The 24,295-nt window shown below is 34.0% G+C and overlaps 1 protein-coding gene across 8 annotated transcripts in view; it reads left to right on the top strand.

The window, feature by feature from the left end:
• LOC108734258 (serine/threonine-protein phosphatase 2B catalytic subunit 2-like) overlaps positions 1 to 24,295 on the top strand; it is a 127,268-nt gene that overhangs the window by 87,884 nt on the left and 15,089 nt on the right. For 4 of the 8 annotated variants that reach the window (XR_003232426.1, XM_025980911.1, XM_025980910.1 and 1 more), the window contains exons 7-10: positions 2,379 to 2,456; positions 15,369 to 15,462; positions 17,481 to 17,688; positions 20,046 to 20,078. Coding sequence is in view for 7 of the 8 variants with exons in the window: in XM_025980911.1 (XP_025836696.1) it covers positions 2,379 to 2,456; positions 15,369 to 15,462; positions 17,481 to 17,688; positions 20,046 to 20,078 (413 nt within the window). In the remaining variant the exon portion in view is untranslated. The remainder of the gene's footprint in view (positions 1 to 2,378; positions 2,457 to 15,368; positions 15,463 to 17,480; positions 17,689 to 20,045; positions 20,079 to 24,295) is intronic. The other 4 variants (XM_025980913.1, XM_025980912.1, XM_025980914.1 and 1 more) reach the window with 2 other exon arrangements.

Here is a 24,295-nt window from a genome sequence, read left to right as displayed (position 1 = left end):
ACCTCCTCGATCAGTTTTTTGCCAGCAAAGACCAAAAATTTTATGAGCGTGGAATTATGCTACTACCAGAAAGATGGCAAAAGGTGTTGGACCAGAACGGTCAATATATAATTTAATAAAGTATTTATTTATTATACGTAAACTGTCTTTCATTTCCACAAAAAAAAACGAAATGACTTTCCGAACAACCCTATAGTACGTATTTTGTTAAGTGTTATTTTGGTTTAGTTGATTTAGAGGATTTTGAAGGGGAAGTAGAAATCTAAGTATGTATTTTTATGGGCAGGTTATAAAAATATTCAGACACGTCAGTTATTAATACTGAGAACTAATAAAAAAAAACTTGTGGATGTTCATTCTCACTAACTAATCCACTCACTAATGTTGGTGGGCTAGCCGTGCCTCTGACGTACATTGTAGTGCAAAGTGGGAAGGTAGGGCGGAAGGCGCTCTTCAGCTTCCTTAGAGGGATCCTGGGTGGTTGGAAAATAAAGAATAGAAGACAACTTAAGAAAATAAAAAAGACAGTGACATTTTACAGCTATTTCTTTTTTATATAAACTTTAAATATCTACGACAAGAAAACCAATCGAATAAGTTCATTTTTTAATTTAATTTTAAAATTGATTCCTGCTTTTAAATATTTAATCTACGCCCCTGAATACTGAATGAAAAGGGTTGTAAATGTTATATCTAAAACTGCCCTTTTTAAAATTTCCGCCAGCTGCGAGCGTCAGGCATATAAGTGTGGTGAGGATTTCGTAATTTTATTTGTTATTTTTGTAAGTAAAAAAGACCAATAAGATCTAGAAAATTTTAAATAAGGCGTTACATTTCCAATTGTTTTTCCTTTTTTTGGTTTGAGGTCCACTAGTTTTAGACCAAAACTACCATTTTTTGTGAAAACGTATCATATTATTTTTTATAATACTGAAGTCAATCTGAGTTATTGCTACAATCCCCGTTATCGTAGCCGTTTGACGTTATGTGCTGATGTTATACGCACACTGTTTTCCAAACGAAATTACTACCCTTTTCATGCTTCAAGCTTCATAAATTTTTGTAGCCGCCTTTGCTACAGTTTTTTCAGTGTAATAGTCAGTTTTATGCTTTACAGTACATATTACTCACTTCGGTTTCATTCCTAGATCTGAATGTTTTATGTTAGTTCGTAGTAGATAAAACAAATGTGAATACATACAATACATGAAAGTTACATTTGTTGCAGCATATGACAAAATGGAACTTCGAAATATCAACAGGATTTTTGTCATATCTAGAGCAATAATAATTTTTTAAATCAATTATCTCGTGTATTAAACATTTATTTAACAATTCTGTTGCTTACTAACCATTAAACAAACAAACGTTAAATTTGAAAAATGTTTTTTTTAGCTCGCAAACTGGGCCACTTGTGTCCGCCACTAAATGCTACTGTATGACGCTAGTGATCGCCACTTTTAATCAATTTTTTCTCATCGTAGTCTGCCATTTTTGAAAGATTTACGGTCCTAACTAAGGGTTGTAATACAACTGTGTAAAAGTGGCCACAGTTGAAACGGTGCCTAGGGACAGCAATTAATAAAAATTGGCGCCGCAAGCTTCATATGGTGAGAACGGGCTGCTACCGCAGCTTGTGGCTCGAAAACAAGTGGCTTCAGTGGCTACCACAAGTTAGTGACCAAGTGGGAACCAAGTATTTAAAACAAAGAATAAAACACGTATTTTACCCTAATAAGAGACTCTATGCGGTATTGACTTGAAACTTCATCATCATAAGGTCGTCAGTCCTAAGACTGGTTGGTCATGCACCTCCACTCTTTCCTATCCTGAGCTAATCTTCGCATTTCCCTAAAACTTAAACATCCCACATACTTAACTATTTGCGAACAGTAATCTAATCTAGGTCTACCTCTACCCCTCCTAACTCCTGTTTCTGCCTCTAATATGTCTCTGACTACACCTTCACGCCTGAGAAGGTGTCCTACCAACCTATCTCGTCTATTTCTTATTGACTTCCATAGAGTCCTGTGTTCTCTTATTCTTTTTAATACCTCTTCATTTCTAACCTTTCTCTATACACGGTATCCTCATAATTCGCCAGTAACACCCCATTTCGAACGCTTCTAACCTTTTCTTTTCCGCTGCGTTGACTGTCCATATTTCGCACCCGTTCAGTGCCGTACTCCAAACGTACTCTTTTGACAACCTTTTTCGAATTTCTAAATTAAGCGTTAACTTGGAACTTACAAATATTATAAATATTTCTCAAATATATACGTCTCAAAAATGCACAGATCAACTTAACCCTTTGCGTTTAAATCAGTCAATGAATGTGTGAACATTTAAGGATTTACCTTTTGTTTTCTTTGTTACAGTTACGCCGCTTGTTGTGATTTTCTTCAGAACAATAACCTATTATCCATAATTAGAGCACACGAAGCACAAGATGCAGGGTAAGTGTATTTATTAAAATATGAGATATTGCTTTTTTTTTCGACATTTTCTTCGCCTGTCAATATTCCTAATATTGCGACCGTCCGTTTCTCAAAAATACTTACGAAACGCTGTTTCGTTTTCTCATTCGACCGTAATAAATGCGACATTTCCATTTCTTTACTCCACGGTGATTTCGATATATCAATCGAGGATACATTTATATGACAATTCACAATTTTTTGGCGAACGAATCTCTTCAATACAAAATTCACTATCTGACGAATGTCCGCTGTCAATTCTTTTTCAGTTCAGCAATTTCACATTTCGCTTTTAATCGAGCGCGTGTTCTTTCGCAAAGAAAGGAAGAAAAAAGCATCCTTTGTCATTTTATACGAACACAGAACGAAATAAGGCCGTTCACCGGGTGCAATTGAATTCCGACAACGACGAGCCGTAATTTAATTATGGCTCGAATTTCCGGTACAGCTACATGTGTACTGTTTATGTCGTAAATTTGATTTTATTTCAACGGGAAATAGCGACTATTGCAGAATTAGGTATTAAAAGTCATAAAGGAACAAAAAACTGCAAACCAACAAATAAAGACAAAAGGATTTTCAATGCTTTTTATTTACTTAAGTTGTTGCGGTTGTTAATAGATCTTTATCGTTAAAACTGTCTGAGACCGGCTATCTGCCAGGAGCCAATCGATATGTTTAGGCCCTCACATACAAAATTTGATACAGATTCTTTGATCTATTCAATCGAAGACCAGCCAAAACACGTGCAAGCAAAGCAGCTGTCAAAAATTAACTGAATATTCAACATGGCCGAACTTCGTCGGTATAAGTAAGAGATATTCATATACCGCTATACTTTTTTAGCGGACCTCGTACAACAGTACCTACAATCCGGAGAAAGGTGTGTTTACACGTGCACGAGAATTTCTCATTTCTAGAGTATCCGATCCGATCCGACTCGACCCTTATTTTTCTTGTACCCATAGTAAATCGATCACATGTACGGCATACACTGGTACTGGATCGTGTGGGGACAGTAAATATTACCACAATAGTTATATGTACCCGATTTTTAGTGCCAACTGGCGTCGTTCCGGCGTCAGTCGGATCGGCTCCGTGTATAACCGCCCTTAATTCGCCTGCATTTTACACAGTTGCATCTAAAACGCCAAAATTCGATAAAATGGTGTAGCAAACGGTCACATCAGGGTGGGTGACCTTAGTCCTACGCTGCCTACACACACATACTAGCCGTTGTCGTTATTTTGCGGCGTCTTCGTCGGTTTTTCCAGAAAAACAGAAGAGAAAAGAAAATGCTGAAGATAACATTTTATCATATTGTTTACTTTCACTGCCTGATAAAAGGCTTATGTGTCTTTTTGCACTTAAGGTTAATCCCGAACATTCTTTTATTTGATGGGAACGCGTAGCGTCGCGATTTCTCTGAAAACGCCTTGTGTTATTGTGCCATTTATTATACGAAGGAATTTCCTCAGAGACAGACTTCATAAACCAAATAAAGTGATATCATCCGTTAATCTGCCTCGAAGTTCCGAATATTTTGTCCTGTAACAAAGATCGCTACAGAATGAAACTTAATAAAGTTATAAATATCTTCGCTCACCACGATGACTAAAAATGGCGTGATTTATAACCGATCGCTTATAAGCGAAAATGCAATCGCAACGTTTAGGTTACAAAGCAAATAACTTATAATTGAATTGTTACCCTAAAAAAACTGCTAAATCCTTATTCAAATAAAAGGACGAGGCGTGATAAATGTAAGGTATTGTTAAACTGTAATAATAATGATAATATTAACAGGAAAACACGGGAGCCTCAGTTTCAGTAAAATCCGGTTATAACAACAATAAAACAATCGCTATAACAATCTAACGTTACAAGCAATTTTGTAATTATTTTAAAACCGATTAATGAAGAAATGAAAGCTTTTAACGATAAATCTACACTTCGTTATAAGCAAATGTAAGGTTTCATAGCCGGCGTTTGCAATATAACTAAAATTGTCGGAAATTTTTTGCAGACGTTGAAATTTTGACCACGGTGACGGATTTGAAATTTATGACGTATTAAAATTTGACTTTTTGCAGAGGTTGGTTAGATTAGGTTAGGGTGTATCTTCAGACGTTATAAGCAATTCTGCAATTATTTTACAACCGATTAATGTTAAAATAAAAGGTAACTTCTAAAGATAAATCTACACTTAGACTTCGTTATAAGCAGGATTTCATGGCCGACGTTTCCAATATAACTAAAATTGCCAGGACTTTTTGGCAGTCTTGGAAATTTTGACCACTTTGACGAATTTGAAACTTATAAAGTATTAAAACTTGAGCTTTTTTAGAGGTAATGATTTTGTTGTTACATGCGGACCGACGCTATGTATAAGTGAAGTTGTTCTAAGCGGTTTTTGTTAAATTCAATGTACATACATGACGAAGTAACATGAGATAAAAGTTAGAAGCATATTTTTCGACAACTTGCTCTCGTATTATTGCGCATTCGAAAAAGATTTTACTGCAGATGATACGGTGGTTGCAGTATGAATGCAGCTTGGAAACGAGAAATCGATGTTAAGCAAATTGTTTAATTAACCGACGAAGTCGAACTCGAGCGCCCCAAACGGATGATCGTATAAGAGCAGATTTGCGATTTATCCACTAACACCAATCATGTAAATTCATTAAGCGAATAACTCGAAAGGAAACTGATTTGTTCTATATACGCAGTTGATTGCTTGCTGGTGGAATAAGAACGAGATATCTCGATAAATGAGATTGCCGGAAACGATTTCTCTATTTGCTCCGCATTAAACGCATCGAAGAATTGTTATCGATTTTGAAAGATATCTGCAGTTTTGTATTGTTTTACTTGACTATTTTGTAGACTTCTACTCGGATTTGTAAATCTAAGCGGTTTGTGTTGCTTTCACGATCTTTTTTGCCTTTTCTATTAGACTGTTTGTTGAGCGTTTGAAGTTGGAATCAGCCACTCACTGTAGTGACGGGATTCTTTTTTTTTTTTTCTTGAATTATTTATACACTAGGGGCGCGAGACCCTTGCTTAAAAACTTCAGCAAATCGATGTTTTACCAGAGGGCTATGCAAAAATGTTATTTCTCTTTACGTTGGTTTTTGTATTCTTTTTTTATTTGTGTTTACAGAATGGAAAATTGTTAGGCTACTTTGTTGAATTTTAACTGTCTCCAATATGTACATATATAACCGCACCCTCGACTCCATTAATATCAATGAAGTTTTTTGTCCGCGCATCTATTCGCTTCTCTTCTTCATAGTATGCATAGGCCTTTAAACGTGCTCAACACGACGAATTAGTGTAAAGGCCAACGCGCACAACGCGGAATCGAACAAAATCGAAGCGAAGATGCGATACGAGGAGAAAAAAATAAATTTTATTGATTGTAATGGAGTTTCATCAATTTTTCTCCGCATCTCGGCGCTTTTCCGATAAAGGCGCGATAGCTACAATATACCCAATTTTCGTGATAATTATCATTGACGGGCGCATGTCTTTTCATATTTTTTTTAAATTAAGATATAATTGGATAATTGAATCTACTTCCACTTGGTGGAAATTCATTGTAAAACGTCAAAAGATTGGTGATTGTTAAACGACAGCGTCTTAGATATTGAAGGTTTATCATTGAGATGGAATTTATAAGGTTTTAAATATTTGATGTGAAAAGAAAATAATTTTGTAGAGAGAGACGCTGAATGCCTTATTAAAATAACATAGGAATTTTTATGATATACATATACATACAGGGTTTGTCCGGAAAGTAATAGGACTGATTTCCTTCCGCCGCGACTGTACTTCGGAGCGTGCGCGCACCGACTGGATTCGGTAGAGGGCATTCCTAGCTAACGAACGAGCGGCTGGTGAGTTGTCTCCGAGCACCTGGAGAGTCAGAACAGGTACGCGATTAAATTCTGTGTGAAACTTGGTAAATCTGCGACAGAGACGTTTGATATGATCAAGCAGGCTTACCCAGATGTTGCTTTAGCAAGAAGTGGTGCATTTCGGTGGCACCAGGCCTTTTCAGAGGGCCGGGAAGAGGTCGCCGATGAAGACCGTGCTGGAAGACCTTCGACTTCGACAAACACCGACAATGTGACTCGTGTGCGCGAAGTTTTGAACTCGGACCGTCGACTAAGTATTCGTTTAATTGCCCAGATATTAAATTTACCAAAATCTGTGGTTCATGACATTGTGACGGAGCATTTGAACATGCGCAAGGTGTGCGCGAAGATGGTCCCAAAAGTGCTCACTGACGACCAGAAATTGCGGCGAGTGGAAGTGTGCCAAGAAAATTTAAACATGTGTGAAAGTGACCCCCAATTTTTGAATAACGTAATCACAGGTGACGAGTCATGGATCTTTGAGTATGATCCCGAGACAAAGAGGCAATCTTCCGAATGGCACACGCTAGCGTCTCCTCGCCCAAAAAAGGGAAGTATGAGCAAATCCAAAGTGAAAACGATGCTCATTGTCTTTTTTGACATGAAAGGCATCGTCCACCATGAATTTGTTCTTCCTGGACAAACCGTCAACGCTAAGTTTTACGTGGAAGTGCTCAAGAGAGTCAAACGAAGGGTCAATCGGGTCCGACAAGACATCGCAGTCGACTGGAAGTTGCAACACGACAACGCCCTGGCTCACACCGCCTTTCTTGTGGACAGCTACCTGACCAAGGCCGGCATCCCAACGCTTCCGCAGCCGCCCTACAGCCCAGATGTGGCCCCCCGGACTTTTTTTTATTTGCTCGCCTGAAAAGGCCGATGAAAGGCAAGCATTTTGAGACGACAGAGGGGATCCAAGCAGCATGCACCGCGGCTCTTAAGGCTATTCCGGAGAATGCCTTCCGTGACGCGTTCAATGCTTGGAAATAGCGCTGGCAGCGCTGCATCGACGCAGAAGGAGCCTATTTTGAAAGTTTTTAAAGAATTGTAATGATTGGCTCAATAAATTTTTTTAATTTGAGTCAGTCCTATTACTTTCCGGACAAACCCTGTATGTTTATTAATGGTTTAATCATTTCTAACGTTTAAGCATAATTATAATCTTTCGAAGCAGATTCATGATTTACTGCTGTAACTCAAAATGTTCTTATTAGATGTAAAACTTTATAAAGAACTGTAATAAGACGCAATGTTGTTTTCATGTAAACTGATGGAATGAACAGAGTTCTGTAATTTTATGACACTATCTCGACAGTAGTTTCGTCTTTTAACTGTTCGCCATATCATAGTCTAAAAGTTACACCTCATTCGAAAGTTTGACAATAAACTGGAAATTAGGTTGTTATATAAGCTTCTGTTTAATTGGAGTTTCAGCGAAGTAGTTGCATTATAGTGACAAATAGTGAATTAATTCATAGCTTAATTCTTAGCGTACAGTCTCGGGGAAATTGACCTAATTAACGAAAATAAGTATCATTTATGAAAATTAGTATAATATTTTATAATAACGTGGAATCTCTTTTTCAACTTTCAACATAAAATAAAACAAAATATACAAAGGAGAAGAAGTCGACCATTTTCGATATCTAGGAAGTCAGGTAACTTAGGGTGGAGACATTCAACAAAGAATAAATCAGGATTGAATTGTTTTTAACAAAAATGACTTCTAGGTTTGGCAACGGTTAATTTACAATTGCTAATGTTATTAGTATATGTTTTGAGCTCGATTCTGCGAAATGTGTACGGTTTGAAGTTAGAAGCGTCAGGTAGGAGGCATGAAGGACTAAGTAGATATGTAGTGCACTATGAAACAGGAGTAATTTGGGGGTAGAGAGGGACCGAAGTTAGGCCACTGTTCTAAAATGGTTAGTTTTCCGAAAATGTGAAGATTGCTTACGATAGAGTAAGTGTCCAACAAGATACCGAATTGAAGACGATGATGATATTAAACAAATGATTATTTATTAACATTAGTAGATAAAATCTCACTGTAAAAATATCGAAATTGAAATTTCGTACTTTTAACCTTCCTCAACTCTAACATATTTGTCATAATTTCTGATTTTACTAGTGATTGTTATCACGCATTAGGTTTTACTACAGCTAATAGCGTAACCAAAAGTATTTAGTTTATGAAAAATGATGTCTCCCTGTGTCTTTTCTAAAAATTTTAAAATGAGTTGGAGTAAAAAAACAATAAACTCCAGCAAATATACTGTATTCATTTTGAGACTGTCCAATACCTACGATCTTAATTTATTACTATTTTTATTCAATTATTTACTTTATCTGGCGATTTTTAGTTCAAAGGTCTTCAAATCATGATATTTTTTAAACGAATAATCCATAATTTTTAATTCTTAAATGTTATTGTTTTTTTTAATGTTTTGGTTTTTTTCGTAGCTAAATTCCCCTATTTAAATAAATATTTCTAAAAGTGGAAAGTTACACATGTGCAAATTCCAATTCATTTTTTTATGTAAAACCTGACAGATAAAAAGAAAATTCGTGGAAGGAACATCTGTTGCTTTCTGGCTTTTATAGTCATTACTTTTCAGTTATTTGCCACCTTTCTTATAATACAATATTACATTGAAAGTAGAAATGGAAGAAATCCCGAAATGTGGCCGATACTCTATGAATACCAATAGGCTGACGCGAAATAAAATATAGGACGAAACTTGTTACATAATGTTTTTGAGCTTACGAGGAGGTATTTTACTGAATATGCTTTTAAAAGGGTAAATATAAAATTAAGTTTGTTTTCTTTATGAATTTATACTATTTTTGGGGCGTTAAGAGTGAAATTTTAGAATGAAACGGAAATTCCGCGCGCACATCTAAAGAAAATTCAATAGTATGAAGTTAGCCGCGCGCGTGGTGTTAGCCAAACATATTATTACTGTTTTGAACATTTGAACACGACAAAATGTTGGTCGGTAGTAACGATTCCAAGGATGGACGATCTTCCACATCAACAGATGATGGCGAGAGAGTTCGTCCCATGATTTATGAAAATCAAGAATGAATAAATGATGAGACGTGGGTTTTTGGCTAGGTCGTTCTTCAAGATTGTGAAGTTGTCTGAATCTCGAGAACTACATATTAACTGGCGCTCTATTTCAAAAGTTCTGTTTCTTTTTGAACACGCCTTATACTTCCCTAAAAACCCGATGATGAAGCGTCGTTTCTCTAGGGAATTTTGGAAATTCGTCATGAATGTGTTCAGAAAAAATTACGGAGAGAAACGAATAAACAATGTGAAGTGAAAAGTTGATGGATGGTATATATTTCGAATAGGTGCAAATGAAAATTGCGATGGAATTGCGTATACAGTTGATTGAAAGGTATTGCCTACCTGCAGCGCAGTTGTAGTCGTGTTTGTTTGGTAACGTTAGAAAAAAAATATTCGATAATCATGAAAAGTTGCGAATAAAAACCATCCCCGTACGTAAATGTAATGTAGGAAAATTGTTCGTTAATATTTAACAAAACACTGGCATTTTAAATAAAAGCAGAATTTACAAAATTAATTGTAAATAAATTAATGTTATGTAGGTCAAGTGGGGCGGAGTTTATAAACAAGAATGAAAGAACATTTAAAAAAACAAAAGATAGAAAATCTTTTACATACGATAAGATTCCTATTTACACGTTTTTCACTTTTCAATGTTTTCTTCAATATTATATTTCTTTCAATACGAGAATTTCCAAAAAAAGACATAATTTTATTAAATGGACCGATTTCACACATTAATCTCACGGTGACGGTTATTTTATTGAAAATATTCGATTGTTTAATTTCCTGCCCTTTGGCTTTTCGTTTTAATTAAAATTTCAAACAATGGACCCTTTAAGTTGAAAAGTTGTTCCACTTACAATTAGTAACACAAGAGGATATAGTTTGCCCATCTGTTACAAAACTTTAATAATACGATGAATGGAGAGTTTTAGTTTCTGTTTTATCCCGTTCATTCGTAACGAAACAGAATTATGTTCCTTGTCATACTAACTTCGCTAACTCAATTCCCTGATCCATAAATTTTAAATAAATCAACAGCGAGTTTGCATTTTAAACTTTAGCGCAGTGGCTGCTCGGGGTTGTTCACATTTCAGAAGTACGTAGTAGGTGCAAAAAATAAAAGCTACACAGTGTAACACTTTACTTGAAAAAGCTACTGTGATAGCAAAACAATTGTCGTGGTAAAAATAAAAAAATGTGAAAGTTACTATACTTCATTTTTTTTCTCTAGCGATGTGCCCCCTTCCAATGTCTTGGATGCACGCTAGTAAAATCGTAGGTAGGGAGAAAAAAGCTCATTATACTCTCGACTCTTGTTCATTAAACATACTTTTTCATACAGTACCTGCCAAAAGTTTTGTTCAATCATGAATAGTAGTGCGAGTCGAAAACAAGCGTTAAAGCCTTTAATATGTCTTCAAATATAAATAAACATCTCGTTGATATTTTCAGTAGTAAATGGTACCAATAACAGCACATTTGAGCAATGCAATTGTAGTGGATAAAATCGTCAATTTTTCCGCGCAGTACTGTACGGATTATACGCTTCTCACCGGTTAAGAGTTTGGCCGAAAGTTGTCTCTTTCCTTTTCTACCCTAGTGTTGTTCTTTTCTACTTTGCGCCGGTCAAACTGAAGGTCATATCGCTATAGAAAGTAAACGAAGTATAGTTCTATTATTTTTATTACTTTTTTCTGATATTTTCAGATTAAAACATATTTTTCAAATGTTCTTTTGAGTTTTCATGTTTGATAATTTTACCATTACGATGAATTAAGTCTTTTATTCCGTTCTCTGACCAAGATTCTTCACCATTAATGAAAAGTCAGAAGACACGGAAAACTAAACAAAACAATTTTAATATTGCATCCATCAATCCAGTCATTTTTTTGATAAGTTCTTAGTTTGAATTTTCTTATAGGTAATGTCTTTTCTTTTCATAAATTTTTTATGTTCGAAACGTATTGCAGTTCATATTGCTCACTCGAGAGCAAACTAAACCACTTGCTCTATCGTAAAGTATTATGTGGCGTTTAAGACGCTTTAAATACGGCTTTGTTATCTCCAATGTAATGCTAACGACTTAGTAGATCAATGATCTCCCTTTGCTCAAGCGAACTGCGTTTTTCTTTTATCTTTCACACTGAGTCACCATTTAGTTTGTTATATTTAAAAATTTTAAGGGGGTGCAAGTATAAAAAGCGTTCTCGTTAGTTAAATAAGACTCATTATGAAATGTTAGCATATACTTCTCTGAAATAGAGTCGTTAAAATCTAAATAATTAGGTTAATTAAAAAAAGAAGCATGTGTGTGTGTAATAATAGGTAGCTTATGGGCACGTATTTGAATTTTTAGTTACAGGAATCGTCATAAGCAGTGAATATTTCTCACTTTGTTACTATTCGTGCAACTACTTCGGGTTGTTTTGTAGAAGCCATTAATATTTATCAGTGTTGCCGGGAGTGGAAGTAAAGAAAAGGTGATTTTTATTACTGTTGGCAATGCTATTTCACGGTGGTCACGCTGAAGTAACTCTGTGTATACGGGGCGTGCATTTTATATATATCTGGGATAATTTAGGAAGGCGAAGTGCCCAATAAATTATTGGAGAAAAAGAGAGAAAGAGAGGAGCTATTTTACTATCTATATAACATGTGTTGCAATTCCCTCATTCCTGATTTCTTCCAGATTTATCTGCTTGAGGAGATGTTCTCTCTCTACCCTTTATAGAACAGTAAAATGGCGTTCATTCAGTTGAAAAATTTATTGTCGATTTCGCCGTCTTAATTTGGCCCGTGTCAGACTTTGCTGCTTGTTTTGTCTAACTATGAGATCAAACCTTCTAAATTTATAATCAGAGACATAATCCTTTTACCTACCGAAAAATAGAATGGATTAATGTAATGTAATTAGAATTATAATTATAAATGTAGCTATTTTTATCAGGATTTCTTAATGGAGTCTCTCTCTCTCTGTATATGGCAGCCCGTTCCGAGTTGGCCATGTACGTGTTGTATCGTTTACATCGATTTTCCATTCAGGACGATGGCTCATAAATCCTTTTTCGCAGCGAAACGTATATAATGCATGAACTGCTTACCTGCTTGCCTTCTACGACTTTGAAAAGCTAAAGGTCGAACCTGTGGATGGTTAATTAGTTACCTTGTCCCGATGGTAGCGGCTGTTTACTTTTCGTTTAATAAAGAACCACTCAACGAACACTTAAAAGTATAAATTAATTTTTGGGCTTGATAAAATTTAATTATTTTATACGTATCGTATTTATTTTACTTTCCCAAAGAAAATTAACTGTTATGTGTATAGGTATATAGAAATTAATATGTGAAAAACCGAGTATTGTTTAGGACAGATGTAAAAAAGAACTAAAAAAAGTCTGACCACACTTTGGGATTCGAACTCGCGCTCTCCGGCGCGGTAGACCTGTGCTTTAGCCATTGGTCTATTTTCAAATGATGATCTCAGTTGGGAAATTTCAGGCAGGCCCAGGAGAAAACGGAAACATCTGAAAATATGTAGGCCAGTGTCTTCAAAGAAGAACGTACATCTTTTATTGAAGTTAGTTTTTGTCATAGGTATTTGCAAAGGCCTGTATAATAAAAATTGAGTGTATCACCACATTTATCTACTTGAATTTACCTTAAAAGCAATTTCAGCTGTAGCGTCATTCTCTTGAGAGCTTTAGATACATATTGACATAACCGCAGGAAAGGAAAAGAAAAGTTGGCGAAAGTAAGGGAAAAGCTAGTAAGCTGTTAAGTAAATAAGCCTGACGTGTATGATAAAACTTAGTTAAAACTGCATTAGAACTGTTATTTCAGCGCGTTTAAAAAACGCTCTAATTATTATGCAAAACGAACTAAGCTCGCATTAGCATTTTATCGCTGTAGCCTTCTGTTTTAAAGAAATCTGATATACGGAGCAATTTAGAGACCTTGCACGAAAATGCGAACATTCTTTGTTTTAAACTTGTTATGTGGCTACTTTTGAATATCATACGGTCGAAAAAACGCCACTGTTTTGTTGAATGTTTGAAGAAGTGAAAATATGGAGAAGAAAGTTTCCTACCTACGATTTATCGGGTTCCTTTTTTGTCCATTTCTTGTATGTTTAATGCCATCTCTTGGTGTAGTTGACATATATTAAGCTCTCAAATTTTTGCCAGCATTCTTGGCTTCATCAGGAGATCACTACGAATATATCAATAAGAATTTTGTTAAATTACAATTAAATTGTTATTAAAATTATTTTTAATTATCTTTAATACTCTTTTATCTTTTACTAAGGCATGTGAGTATTACCATTCGCCATTTTGGGCCCTGATCAAAGACAATAGGTAAACAGGAGATTATTATTATTCCAAACAATAGAAGTCCACTACAAAATATCAAGTATGAGTAGATTTTAAAATAAACTGAAATAACAGCAGCAGGTTGCATTTTTATTTCAATTGGAGATACTGATTTATATATACCGCTATCATTTCTATTGGCTGGACCCAAAATGGCGGATAATGATAGTAGTTATGTCTTTGGTAGTGCTCCACCTTTATTTTCCACTTTCAAAGATTTAATATATGACGTGAGTGGAAATTTGAAAGTCATGTATTTGGAAGTATGTAAGTTACATGATGTATTAAAGAAAATCGATTGTTCTCTGGATAAGTAATTAATCAAGAACGAAGCGGCGAGCGAAACAGATAAAACAGCTTTGCCAAGTTTGGAGATAAATCAATACTATTACCATTACAGGTGGGTCATTCATCTTTAAGGACTGATCCATTAATTTATTTTACTGACTTGAGACACATGCATTTCGAACGCTATTTTCGTAAGTGATTGACTGTTGTTCCAGTGCCAAACGAGACAATAAAAGTAACAAGTACATCGAAAACTTTTGGTTACGAAATGTTAGCAAAAATTTGTGTACATAAGACGACAGCTAGGTCTGTTGATTGTTACTAGTTGGATCATTAAAACGTTTAGTCAAAAGATGGAAGAATTCCTTAGATCTACTCTCGATATCCAGGATATTATTGTAATGTTTGTGGGTTTAACAAAATTACTTCTAAGACTGATAACGACAAAAACTATTTATTTACACTAATGTTGATATATCACTATTCATTGCGCTATTTATTTCACTCCTATCACTGTCAATTTATTTCTCGATTCACTTCTGCAACGGTCAGTTTATTTCATCTTTCTCGGCGATCGTCTCTTCCTCTTTTGTTTACTTTCGGGAACCTTCTCGAAACGTCCGGAAAGTTTCTTTTTTCTTTTAACTGTTTAACTGTTTTCCCAGAGCGCAGGTACGACACATACATTTACAAATACGGCGCACATGAAGAAAGGCGCCCGCGGCTAGTCGGCGAATCGATAAACCGTTCACGCACACGTGTGCCCGATCGCACACAAGCACACTCGTGCTCGCTACATTATTGTTTAATCGGAACTGTTAATTACGAGTTAAATGTATAAGGAGAACAGGGGCGCAACAAGGGGGGTCCACGGGTGCCCGAGCACCCACTTGATTGGGTTCGGCTCCCAGTCAGTTCCAGTCGATTCAGATAATAACCCAACTTGAAAGTTCGGTTCAAATAGTTCAAGCTGGTAAATGAACAGCCGAACTCGATCTTTTAAGCTTATCCACACCCGCAGTATATAAATATTTATAGTATTATGACAGGAGCACCCAGTCAAACTGTAACGTTGTTGCACCCCTGAAGGAGAACCAACAGAATATAACTGATGTTTAGTTAATAATGAATTGTGACTGCCACAAACATCCGGTGGTTTATTGCTATTTTGAAAAAAGAAAATGGCAAGATTTCACCTGTACCTAAATAAATGTTTGTATTGTTTCAGATACCGTATGTACAGAAAAAGTCAAACAACAGGCTTCCCCTCCCTTATAACAATTTTTTCGGCGCCAAATTACCTGGATGTATATAATAATAAGGTAAGATATTCCCTTTCTTTCTAACAAAAATTATACATAGACATAATTACTAATGAATGCGTAATAGTATACCTTTAATGACTTTCAAAATTGCGAATAATTAAATAAAAAGCAAATTTATTTGGACAGATCCCTGCAACTGACAGTTGTTTGTGCACCACAGGTGTCCCTTTAAGGGAAACTCCCCTTCAAAAGTAAATGTTATCTCGTAATTCAATAAAATACGATTACAATTAATATCAGTAAGCCAAATAATTCTTTTTTTGATCAATAAGCAATCCACAAGGAGCGGGCTCAAGATAGGGTTGTTAACTTTGAGAATTATCGTTATCGTCTTTTAGCCTGAGTTTTGACTTTGTATTAGGTACTTTTTTTTTTCCTGTAGTCCAACAGAATTAGGTTTAAAATCCGGACAGTTTTTAAAAATTTAACATATAATTGATTATCCATAATTTTGTCATATAGATAAGTCCTTGATTAGTTTCAGTTCTGAAATAATAGAAACTTATTCAAACAAGAACGTTAAATAATTTAAAAATAGATTTTATTGCGCCAGTCATATGCTAAATTTATTTTCTTCACTTCCACTATAAAATATATCGTATTTTGAATGTTGTTGTCGCGTATGAACAACATTTATAGGAAGCATCATTTTTTGACGAGTGGGATCATTAAACTTTTTTGCTTATGAAAAACCTGTACTTTTTCGATGATTTTTGTATTTTGATGTCATAAAACATTAACCATGGTTTAAACATATGGACTTGAAGGTCAGCAGGCGATTTTTTTAACCAAAACGGCAAACAAAAGTTAAACAGTTGTTGCGTCGACACGCAACCTTTTATTTATTAATAAAAAAGTATGTATATAGCTGTGGAAACTAAATGTGATCAATAAAACAATAGAATAATTTATAATACGGGATTTGAAGGATACCTGCCCTAACAATTTAAGCGACGCTATTTTTTATTGGCAAGAACAGCCCTGTTGCTGTCTCCAAATTGAAAAAGTATCGGTATTAAATTGACAGATATTCGAATAGAGACAGATTTTAAATGTCTTCTTCATCAATAGTCGTAACACTTGTTGGACTCGAGACCCCTCGTTTTAATCCTGACTCGATCTTTACATTTTCCGAAAACTAAAATATTCATTCTATACCCTTGAGTATTTGCGAACAGTAATCTTATTTTCCCCTCTTTACTCCTATTTCTAGTACGTCTAACTGGTCCTTCATGTCTCAGAAAATGTCCTACCATCTCGATGCCGTCCTTTTATTTTTACATTTCCGTAGTGCCCTTTGTTCTCCTAGTCTTTTTAATATATTTTAATTTCTCTTCGCGGAATTGTCATCCCCCTATAACACCAGATCTGAAACGCTTCTAACGTTTTGTACTTGTGCATAGCGATGTTCCAAATATATACTTTTAACGCCTTGAATGTCAATAAATGATCAAAAGTAAAGAACTGCTCATTTTACGACGAGAATAGTTTGAATATTTTAAATACAAAATTGAATTCGCAATTTTTCTGAGATGGCTTTCGTGAGCTCATTCTAGAAAAATAAAAAGTTGCACTGTAATGTTTCAGTATTTATTTTAACGAAACTTTATCAAGACTATTGGATGTACTGAGAAAGAGTACATTATACTTTGCACTTCCAAAGTCTCATGCATCATTATCTCAGAAACTTGCAACCGGAAATTGAAAAATAAAAACAGTCAATTTTTGTTCTTTTGTCCTTTAAAGAAAGTGGGTTAAATAAAAATAGATAGAGGTAATTCAGAATCTCGTGGGCCACGACCTTGAGTTGCATTTGTTTGTAGTGAGCAACATGGCTAACAGTCAAGGTCCGTCCCTGACGCATTTTGCTGCCCATGAGATTCCCAAATACTTTTACGTTACGTTTCGATACATTGGTCACAATTGTATTTGTCTGTTTCTTTTTGACTGTATGCCTACGCGTTCTAAAATACGAAAAAAAAAATCGTAGCAATTTCGTTGTTCTTTTGTTGCAGGCCGCCGTACTTAAATATGAAAATAATGTGATGAACATTCGACAGTTCAACTGTTCTCCGCATCCGTATTGGTTGCCCAATTTTATGGACGTGTTTACGTGGTCGTTACCTTTCGTAGGTGAAAAAGTTACCGAAATGTTAGTTAACGTGCTCAATATTTGCTCTGATGACGAGCTAGTGTCAGACGGTGACGAAGGATTGGAAGAAGGTATGTCTTGTTGTACTTAATCATTGCTGTAGCACCACCCACAATCGATTATTCGATATCGCAATGCCTGATAAAGTGTACTGTACGGCGTTCCAAACTAAGGTTACTTTTTTACATATCAGATTCTATTTGATGACCAATTGCTACCCATAATTAATTTGTTTTGAAGAAGGTACATCGTAGCCATTTTGTATTTGTTTTTAATTGAAGTCAGAAAAGAATTGTTCAATTTTCAAAGTCGTAACTAAATTTGTATACTGTATAACAGTATAACATACTTTGACTGATTGGTCCACACATCTCAATGTTACTGGCAGCAGAGGTCAATATTAATTACATATTTTATTCTCCACATGCTGATGAAACTCACTATGTAAGGAAATAATTTTTGTGGTGTTCAATTAATACCTTCAATTCTATACTTTTTTTATGTTAATTTTTAAAATTTAAATTTACATAATCTTTTTATTTAAGGGCATCATTGATATTATCTATTAACTATCACCGTTTTACTTTAATGTAAGTTTGGGTTTGGATAGAAGACATTTAACTATTTTTTGTTTAAATTTATGTAAATCTGACGATCAAAATTATATACGTAACTATTTATTTTATTTTATCGATTGCAACTTACAAAGATTTTAATATTTTTTCACTAAAGAGTAACGTATTGTAATGTTCGTGGGTTTAACAAAATTAACTTAGGTTATAAATTATTCTATTTATTTACACTACAGTTGATATATCACTATTCACTGCGCTATTTATTTCACTTCTATCACTGTCAATTTATTTCCCGATTCACTTCTGCAACGGTCAATTTATTTCTACTCTTCTCGGCGATCGTCTCTTCCTTTAAATACTCTTTTGTTTCCGTTCGGGAACCTTCTCGAACCGTCCGGAAGAGTTTCTTTTTCTTTGAACTGTTTAATTGCTTTCCCAGAACGCAGACACACACATTTACAAATACGGTGCACATGAAAGGCACCCGCGGCTATTCGGCGAATCGATAAGCCGCTCACACACACGGATACCCGATCGCACACAAACACGCTCGTGCTCGCTACAGTATGAAAACTATTTTTGTTTTTCGAATTTTTTACTAGCGGATTATTATAGAATGAGATTTTTAATTTTTCGATAATTTTATTGATATACAATTCATTTTTGAGTTTACAAAAATCGGTGTAATGTAGTAATTATTAATTTAATTAAATATGCATTCTTTGTTGACGGAATTGAATTGTATTATGGATACATATTTAGAAAGTAACCTTAGTTTCTTAACAATATATTTTCATGGTAACTGTCGCTTGACGCTTAAGGACAATATTCCATGTACAGTAATTTATTTATTAACATTTGCTGTTGTATCATTTATGGGTGGTAAATTCATTGAATGTTTAATATAATAATTAATGATTAATACTGCGGCAAAATTTGCTGTTCATTTTGTTGACGAACTCTTGCCAAAAAAATTTTTTTTTTCAATTCTTTTTTTCTGTTCCCTTTTTAAATGCTACTTGGATGTACAGATGGTAAGATGTTTTTGATTTTTACGATAATACGACATGTTTGCTTAAAACCGTAGATGATTAGTTATTTTAGCCTGCTTTATTGGATTATTAATATTTATATTACCTATTTATTTTTGTGGTTATAAAATTTGACATTGACTGGTTGATTTATATCATAAGGTCATTGTTTTTGGTTAGGTCAATATAATCAAAATGAACGAAGAAAATCGCATTAATGCAAAGTCCTTCGAGATGACTTATATTGTTGAGATTGTTGTAGAAGTGAACAGAGGGAGGTATCTCTGAGTAGTGCTTCGGTTTTTTGACTACTTTTTCAATATTCATTATTTAAAATTCATGTTTTTGGTGAGAAATATTGAAATTATATCGATAATAATGCAATATTCGAATTTAGTGTGCTCGAATAAGTTATATTCGAGTCATATGCATGTTTAAAATTGAAGAAAAGTTTGACGCATCTTGGCGGGAAAACTAGCCACGGAATCAAAAAGTGTCCCACTGAAATTACTCATCTGGAAGATCAAATTTGCATTAGAGTGATTGAAAAAACTCCATATTATACAGCCTTGTCATGTATATTTTAACTACTATTATTATTATTATTACCAAGTAGCATATTTGTTATTTGAAAAATTTTCCGATTTTGGCAAGTTTTTTTTTTGTGTCCAAGTGCACTGCGAAACCCTTAGCACAATGAAAACTTTACTCACTTCGTAAAAAACACTCGTTTTATCGCTTTTAAGTTTTTTCTTCTATCTGACACTTCTATTTTTCACTATTTTTTTATCTATATTCCCCTTGGACTTGTGCTCTACACAGTGAAACAGCCAATAATAGTTAATAAAAGTAAGGGTAAGTTTTTATTTTTCAAAAATGCAGCTTAACAGACAAAAAATAACATTGCATTTGTGGCCATTTTTTTCCAATCATAATGTTTTAAGCAATTGCACACGAGTGTTGCTGGCCCTAAACAATACTTATACAATAATAATTACGAACTGCTTAAACTCAAGTTCATTTAGAGTACAACTTTTACATTTTTACATTTTGTACACATTTTTTCGCAAAAATTTTTAACCACCTTTTCAAGCTGTATTTTTTCATAGAGACCTGAACATTGATGTCAAGTAACAAAGTACTAAAAGTAACACCATTACGTGTAGCGAAGCAGGGTCATCCTATATTTTGCTATCGCAACGTAACAATAACTGTAAGGATTGATAAAAATTCAACAATTTACTGAATTGATCGTAACAATTATTCCTTTTAAACATTTTCGCAGTCCGTATCATGAAATTTTTGTCGAACGCAATATTCAGAATGTTATCTACCATATAAAACCACAATACAACGGGACATATTGTCTATGCATTTTAGGGTTTGATACCTTGCGGGCATATTATGTTGGACCATATTACGTTGTGGTTGTACAAGTTTTGTAAATGTTTTTCTTCGTACAATATACATAATGTTATCGACTGTATAAAACCACAATACACCACGATATATTGTCGATGCATTTTAGGGTTTGATACGTTGCGAACATATTATGTTGTGGCCATATTACCTTGTGGTTGTGCAAGCTTTATAGATGTTTTTTTCATATAATAACCAGAATGTTATCGACTGTATAAAACCACAACACAACACGACATGATGTTAATGCATTTATACGTTGCGGGCATAACATGTTGTTTTTATATTACGTTGTGGTTGTACGGGTTTTGTAGATGTAACGAAACGCCGAAGTTAGTTAAAATTTTAACGTTTCCAATTTAAAAAACGAAGGAAAGTTTCTTACGTGTCTGCCCGTTTGTCTCGTAGTATCATAGAGTCAAAGTTTTATAAGTATTTCAAGAAGTTTGTCATTTTTTATTACCAACAAATTTGTGTTAGTGGCAGACGATTTCGAATTGGTAATTTTGTTTGTAAGTATAAACATGTGTGTTTCATGAGTGATAAGAAAAAAACGAAAACTAAATTCATGGTACAGAATTCTTTCTCGAGTTGTTCGTTTTTTAAATTGAATTTTCAAGTTTGGTAGAATTTCCATTTCTCATATAATAAGAGGAATTGATCATAAACATCTGGCATTATTTTTCGGTTTTATGGGTTTGTACTTCATTCTTTACCTTTACAATTTAGTAATTTGAATAAGAAGACGTATTGATACATAGGTGCCACGTAGGGTGTCATTTGAACGGTTTGACAAAAAGGAACTCAAATATTTTTTGAAATTGTAGGTGTTGTATATTTATTAATATTCATGTAATTTTAGTCCAAAACCATGTTTTCTACCCTTATTTTCGAAACAACTGACTCTAATGTATGAAAAACAAACGCAGAGTTGGCAAAAAAATAAAATAAATTATATTCGAAATTAGCAGGCCGAACAGAAATAATTCATAGAAATAGAAGTAATAGTTTAGGAAAAAGTATACTTCCCGACATTGACAATTTTGAGAAAAAAAATGATAATAAAAACCTCGAAATTGTTATTCGGTAGATTCGCGATGGTGTGTACATCTCATAACTGAAACCCCGCATAATACGACCAGCATATATATTATTCTAGACTACTGTCTAGTGTGTAGAAGAAATGGTATTTCATTAGTGTTATCCGTTTGTTAACGTTAAATCGATAATAAAACAAGTCTTTGCCCTCGTCTGTTTTTTTTTTGTGTCGTGTTGAGATCCTTCATTACGGTTACCCTGCTTCGCTTTGTTTTTACGTTTTGGTAATACTTTTAGAAAGTACATTGTTATTATCCTGTAAGTACAGATATTGATTTGTTGGGTGTCGAGCCTCTTTCTTTGATCCTTAATGGATATTTTTGAAAAATATCACATTTCATTTTGTAGAGTGCTATTATTATTATATGAATAGTTATTTGTGTAAGGTAAGCTTCCCGTAACATATGTACGTATTATATATATATACCATATTCAACAATCTTTTACGTTTGAAACAAGAATGTGTTTGACCCCTACTATATCGCTATCTTTTAAATGATTCTTGTTTTTGACGGTCTATAAATGATGTCAACATTCTATCTGTTCAATGTATTGATATCTATATATTTTTTGAATGAACGTTTTAACATTTTTTTTTTTATTTCTCCATTGTTTGTACCTATAAGAAACTTTTGCATGTGTCATTATTGATGAGAGGCAGGTAATGTTTTCTTTTGTCGAAAGTTACTTTTTTGAAATTTACATCTTAACGAAACCATCAACAGGCGGTTTAATATTGAAGTCATTAATAAACTACGTTGTTTTACGTATTGCTTACGAGCGGGTGTCGTTCGCATATACTTGTACCTTGGAAGTCCTTTCGGAAGCAACTTTAAAGGACCATATCTCAAAAAGATGAATTTTATTGAGACTCTTGATCTACACGTTGGGAATCACCGGAATCCAAAACTTCAACGAGTTTGACACTGGGTCATTTTCCATGAGGATCTGCCGGGGTCCTTTGCGTTATCATTCTAAAAGTAGTAGTTTAATACGATGAAGATTTTTCGGACTAACGGGCCGTGGTCTAGTGGAAAATAGTTTAATACTTTAATAATCAGTAGTGATTTCACTCAGAAGGTGGCTCATGCATCAGCCCGTTTCTCAAAATAAAATTTGAACAAATCAAACCTCTCAATTTCTAATTGATGCGTTTTGTCAAAATTTTCGCAAAATGGGTCGTTCCACCTGTGTATAAATAATTCTGTTTACATTAAAATGCTGCATTCGATTAGATTTCCTTTTAATTTTTTTCTAAATCATTCGTAGACGTAAATAAACTTGACAAAATGAAAATACTTACCTTGCCTAACGTATCTTATAGCATGATTTTGTTTGAATAGCCGTTTGCGCCTTCAACTTGAGTTTAAACAAATGATTCTAGGCCAGCAGCAATGACTTTTGTATTATGCTCATTGTGTTTATTCACTCTTCTAACTCTTTGTTTGGTTTGAGGTAACGGTAATGTATTAGCAATTACTCAAAGGAGAAAGGTTATTAAAAACGAAAATGTTTTCCACAAATTAAAAAACCATCATTTAAACGTCTTTACTTGACATGCCTAAAGCAGGGTGTTCTAAAATTTAATTTATTGGTTATATTTTGAATTAATCTTAAAATAAAAAAAATCACCCAAAACATACAACTAACTCTGCATTACAATTAAGTACGCTTTTGTATGTTATGTATTAATTTTATCAAAATTGATTTTTACCGTTCTTACTGTAGTGACAAACATAATAAATAATATAATATTTAACAGAAATACGGATGAATGCATTAATTCGGATTGTTAATTAATTAAATATTCCAAGCACCGTGTTCTACGATAGCGAATAAAGTATTATATAGAAGCCTCTATTACAGTTGAGTTTAATGGGGTTTACTCTTTTATTATGAGCCTTTTGATGACAGCTCTGCTTCAGATAGCTTAGTATGTACATCAAATGGGAGGCGCTTAAAAAACATGGCGTAAATGAGGGTTTTTTTATAGACCTTGCAGCGAAATATTGCAATTACAATTTTTTTTTAAATGATATAAGATGCTTACTATTGGTCCAATATGTGAATGGGTTGACACAAACCCTCGAAAAAGGAATTTGGCTGAAGTTGAATACGTTTTTAATATTGCAATTAAAGTAATACCACCAGGTGGTAATGCTATTTGATGGATTGCAACATCTGAAGTTAATGTTACATCATAACTTAATGATAATTTTCCAAATAAAATTGTCAGTTTGCATTTTAATTAATGAATTAAATAATTTTATGATATTGTAGTTTAAATGCCTTTTAAATTAGATATGATTTTACGTATAAGAAGGAGGTACATAGATCACTGTACTGTTGAATTGAATTGAAAATAAATTTTAAATTTTATGGAAAGTATAAAAGAAGTTATTATTTTTAATAACAAATTACTTCGGTTGAAATCATATAAATAAATTGAAGATAACCTTTTAACTAGAGTTTATGTCTGTGTTTTCGTTATTTCGTATTTTTATGTTAGTTTTGTTTTTATTTTGTTAAATTAACTTATGTTCTTGTATTACAAC

This window comes from Agrilus planipennis, unplaced genomic scaffold, assembly GCF_000699045.2.
Source record: "Agrilus planipennis isolate EAB-ADULT unplaced genomic scaffold, Apla_2.0 scaffold2, whole genome shotgun sequence".
NCBI classification, from domain to species: domain Eukaryota; kingdom Metazoa; phylum Arthropoda; class Insecta; order Coleoptera; family Buprestidae; genus Agrilus; species Agrilus planipennis.
This window is presented reverse-complemented; position numbering and strand designations above follow the sequence as displayed.